The sequence below is a fragment of the Lactuca saligna genome, chromosome 6, assembly GCF_052625555.1.
Source record: "Lactuca saligna cultivar CGN05327 chromosome 6, ASM5262555v1, whole genome shotgun sequence".
Taxonomy (NCBI): domain Eukaryota; kingdom Viridiplantae; phylum Streptophyta; class Magnoliopsida; order Asterales; family Asteraceae; genus Lactuca; species Lactuca saligna.
In genome coordinates this window covers 94,454,367-94,458,208 of record NC_136422.1, presented here as the reverse complement: position 1 = coordinate 94,458,208, position 3,842 = coordinate 94,454,367, and the positions used below count along the sequence as shown (strand labels likewise).

General features: G+C 43.5%; 1 protein-coding gene and 1 non-coding gene across 2 annotated transcripts; one reads left to right on the top strand and one right to left on the bottom strand.

Annotated features, from left to right (window-relative positions):
- Nucleotides 1-1,169: 1,169 nt before the first annotated feature.
- Nucleotides 1,170-1,682, bottom strand: LOC145002790 (uncharacterized). Its single transcript, XM_078961986.1, has one exon. The coding sequence runs from the start codon at nucleotides 1,680-1,682 to the stop codon at nucleotides 1,170-1,172; it is 513 nt and encodes a 170-aa protein (XP_078818112.1).
- A 1,282-nt stretch (nucleotides 1,683-2,964) lies between these two features.
- Nucleotides 2,965-3,071, top strand: LOC145003622 (small nucleolar RNA R71). The gene has a single exon (XR_013662075.1). It is a non-coding gene; the product is annotated as a small nucleolar RNA R71 (small nucleolar RNA).
- The last annotated feature ends 771 nt before the right edge of the window (nucleotides 3,072-3,842 follow it).

Sequence of the window (3,842 nt, the reverse complement as noted above, 5' to 3'; positions counted from 1 at the left end):
GTGTCAAAGGTCGAGTTGTTTTGGAAAAATCTTTTATGAAATGACGGTAAAAACCACCCGCGTATCCTAGAAAACTTCTAATGCCCTTCACATTAGTTGGTGGGGGTAATTTGGCAATGGTGTCAATCTTTGCCCGATCCACTTCAATTCCCATTTTGGAAACCTTGTGGCCCAACACTATACCCTCCTTAACCATAAAGTGACATTTATCCCAGTTGAGGACCAAATCGATTTTTTCACACCTAGCAAGCATTAAGTCAAGATTTGTAAGACAATCATGGAAAGAAGATCCAAAAACAGAAAAGTTGTCCATAAAAACTTCCATGAATTTTTCCACCATGTTGTGGAATATGGCTATCATACACCTTTGAAAAGTCGCGGGTGCATTGCATAACCCAAAAGGCATGCGCCTATAAGCAAAAGTCCCACTTGGGCAAGTAAATGTGGTCTTTTCTTGGTCCATTGGGTCTATAGGTATTTGGAAATAACCCGAGAATCCGTCTAGAAAAATAATAGTAACTATGGCCCGATAATCTTTCTAACATTTGATCAATAAAAGGTAAGGGAAAATGGTCTGTACCACTGGCATCGTTTAACTTTCGATAATCAATGCACACTCTCCAACCGGTTACCGTTTGTGTCGGAATTAGCTCGTTCTTCTCATTGGTTATGATCCTCATCCCTCCTTTCTTGGGCACCACTTGGACCGGACTCACCCACGGACTGTCGGAAATGGAATAGATAATTCCCGTATCTAAGAGTTTAACCACTTCCTTCTTGACTACTTCTTGCATATTCGGGTTCAATCTTCTTTGGTGCTGTACAACCGGCTTTGCTCCTTCTTCCAGATTGATCTTGTGAGAGAAATAAGATGGGCTTATTCCCTTTATGGTGGTGATGCTCCATGCTATGGCACGCTTCCGTTTCTTCAACACTTGCACGAGCTCTTCCTTTTTAGATTTGGACAGGTCAGAGGCTATGATTACTGGCTTTTGGTCGCACTCTTCAAGGAAAGCATACTCCAAATGTTCTGGTAACATTTTAAGCTCAGATTTTTGGTTCTGACCGCTGGACTCGCCGAGTGCAGGTAGGGTACTCGACGAGTTTGTGGCTGCATTCACGATTTTTTCCTTTTTAAAGGAGGAACTCGGCGAGTAGATCGGCCCTACTCAGCGAGTAGGGCTCTCAGATTGCTTGACTATTTCTTTAAAGTCAGCTTCTTCCAGCAGCCTTTTGATCTCCATTAAGTCTTTTTCTGCATCAAATTCTTCATCAACAATTGTGGACTCGCTGGAATCTTCACCTACGCATTCCTCCAATAGTTTGTCTATCATGTCAATTGAGAAAGCCGTGTCGTCACTGTTCCTTGCATACTTCATGGCTTGATCAATCCCAAAAGTTACATAATCATCACCCACCCGCAAGGTAAGATTTGAATCCCTCATATCTACTATAGCACTCGCAGTGTTGAGGAAGGGTCTTCCGACGATGATCGGGACTTGAGGATCCGCCTCCATATCTAGAATTATAAAATCAGCAGGAAAGACAAATTTGTCCACCTTGACCAGTAAGTATTCGCATATGCCTCTTAGGAAAGTGATTGTCTTGTTTGCTAAGTGAATTTCCATGCGAATTGTCCTTGGTTTCGGGAGATCCAGCTTCTTGAAGAATGAATATGGCATTAGGTTCACACTTGCTCCCGAATTAGCTAAGGCATGAATTGTAGCTAAGTTGCCAAATTAGCAAGGTAGTGTTAAGCTCCCCGGGTCACCTTTCTTCTTTGGTAGCTTATTTAGCATAGCAGCTAAGCAGTTTTCATTGAGGACCACCTTCTTCACTTCTTCCATCTTCCTTCGATTAGTGAGAAGTTCCTTAACGAACTTAGCATATTTGGGCATTTGGATGACAGCTTCAATGAAGGGTATGTTGATTTGAAGAGCCTTGATATGATCTACAAACTTCTGGTACTCCTCTTCCTGCTTCTCCTTCTTAGCTCGGGCTGGGTATGGTATTGGAGGCTGATACAGATTTTCAGGGACCTGTTCTTTCGGATTTGGCATTGTACTTGCCGAGTCCATGTTCGGTACTCGGCGAGTAGAGCTGTCAGATTGAAGGTTTTGATCTTCTGCTTGATTTTCTGCCTCCTTCTTCTGTGATTCTTTGGGTGCTTCTTTCTGAATAGGGGCCAGAGGAGTGATTATTTTCCCACTTCTTGTTGTAACTATATTTATGTGCGTGCCTCGTGGGTTATTTTCGGTTTTACTAGGGAGTTCGCCCGGTGATCTTTGGTTTATTTGTTGAGCAAGTTGCCTCAGCTGCGTTTCTATGTTGTGAACAGATGCTTGTTGGTTTCTAAGGATAGTTCTTGTTTCTTGAATGGCAGCATCATGATCGCTATGTCTCTTTTCTGAAGCAACTACAAATTTGGTAAGCATCTCTTCCAAACTTGGTTTTCTTTCTTGTGTCGGCTCCTCCTTTTGGTAAAAACATCTTCCTTTCTACTTGTACTTCTCCTCCTTAGCCTTCTTGTACTCTTCATACGGGAGCCACTCTTTCTTTGGTTTTCGCTAGTCTTCATCATATCGGTCCCCACTTGAGTAACATACTTGCACCTTTTTGTTTCCATTTTCATCCAAGTCGCAGTCTCTAGTAAGATGAGGTCCATTGCAATTTTCACAACCCACCCGAATAGCATGGATTATTTGATCCATTTTATACATCCTCCTATCCATGGTTTTTATCATAGCCACGACCGCGGATAAGTCTTCAGTAGCTGCATATGCGGCTCCCCTAGTAACATCATTTCCTGGGTTGTGGTATTCTCTAGAGTGCTTAGAGAATTCTTCAATTAACTCCTTGATCATCGGGGGTGGCTTCTTTGTGAGCGGGCCTTGCGAGTCAAGTAACTACCTAGTTGTGACATTGACCCCATCATAGAAAATGGAGACTTCTTGCTGGCTATTTAGGTCATGGTGTGGGCAGTTTCTTAGTAAGCTCTTGTACCTCTCCCAAGCTTCATATAGTGACTCTCCAACTTGTTGTTCAAAGTTACCTATTGCTTTCCTCAGTTTGGCTATCTTGGAAGGTGGGAAAAAGTGATCAATGAATTCTTCTTTCATCTTGTCCCATGTGGTGACTGATCCGGTGGGAAGTGATTTGAGCTAGTCTTTTGCAGCACCTTTGAATGTCACTGGAAGCATGTTAAATAGCTGAGTCTCGCGAGGCACATTTGGAACATTGAAGTAATCAGCTACATCATTAACTTCATCTAAAGGCTTGTAGGCATCTTCGTGGTCCTTTCCATAGAAAGGAATTTCCTTGAGCTGGGCAAGTATGTGGCCCTTTAGCTCAAAAGTAGCAGTAGCGGGAATTGCGAGTTGCACAAGTCTCGGGCCAGTGTCAACGCGGATCCTCTTCTTCCATTCTCCCATGGGTATTTCATCAATGTTAACCATGATATGAGCTAACTCGTCGTCGGAATCAGAGTCGTGCCCGTACGCGGGTTCTTCTTCTTCTTCGGTGTCATACTCGGTGTCTTCCTTGATCGGATCTTCGCTTGCTAAAGATGCGTTGGATGCTCCTGATTTGCTGCTCTTCTTCTTCCTAAAAACAATCTTCAAATTAGACAAAGGTGATTTCTTTGGTGTATTCGAGCTTTCCACGTCCTTTCCTTTGTTTCTTCTCAATGCGGATTCGGGATCTTCAAACGGGGGTACCATCGGGGTGTTTGTGTCACACCCAAAGTCTTAAAGGCCATAAGAGGAAAGAAAAGCCCTAATTTAAGGGCCGACTCAGCGAGTCCGAGTGGGATCTGGGTCGAGGTGTAAGCGACCGACTCGGCG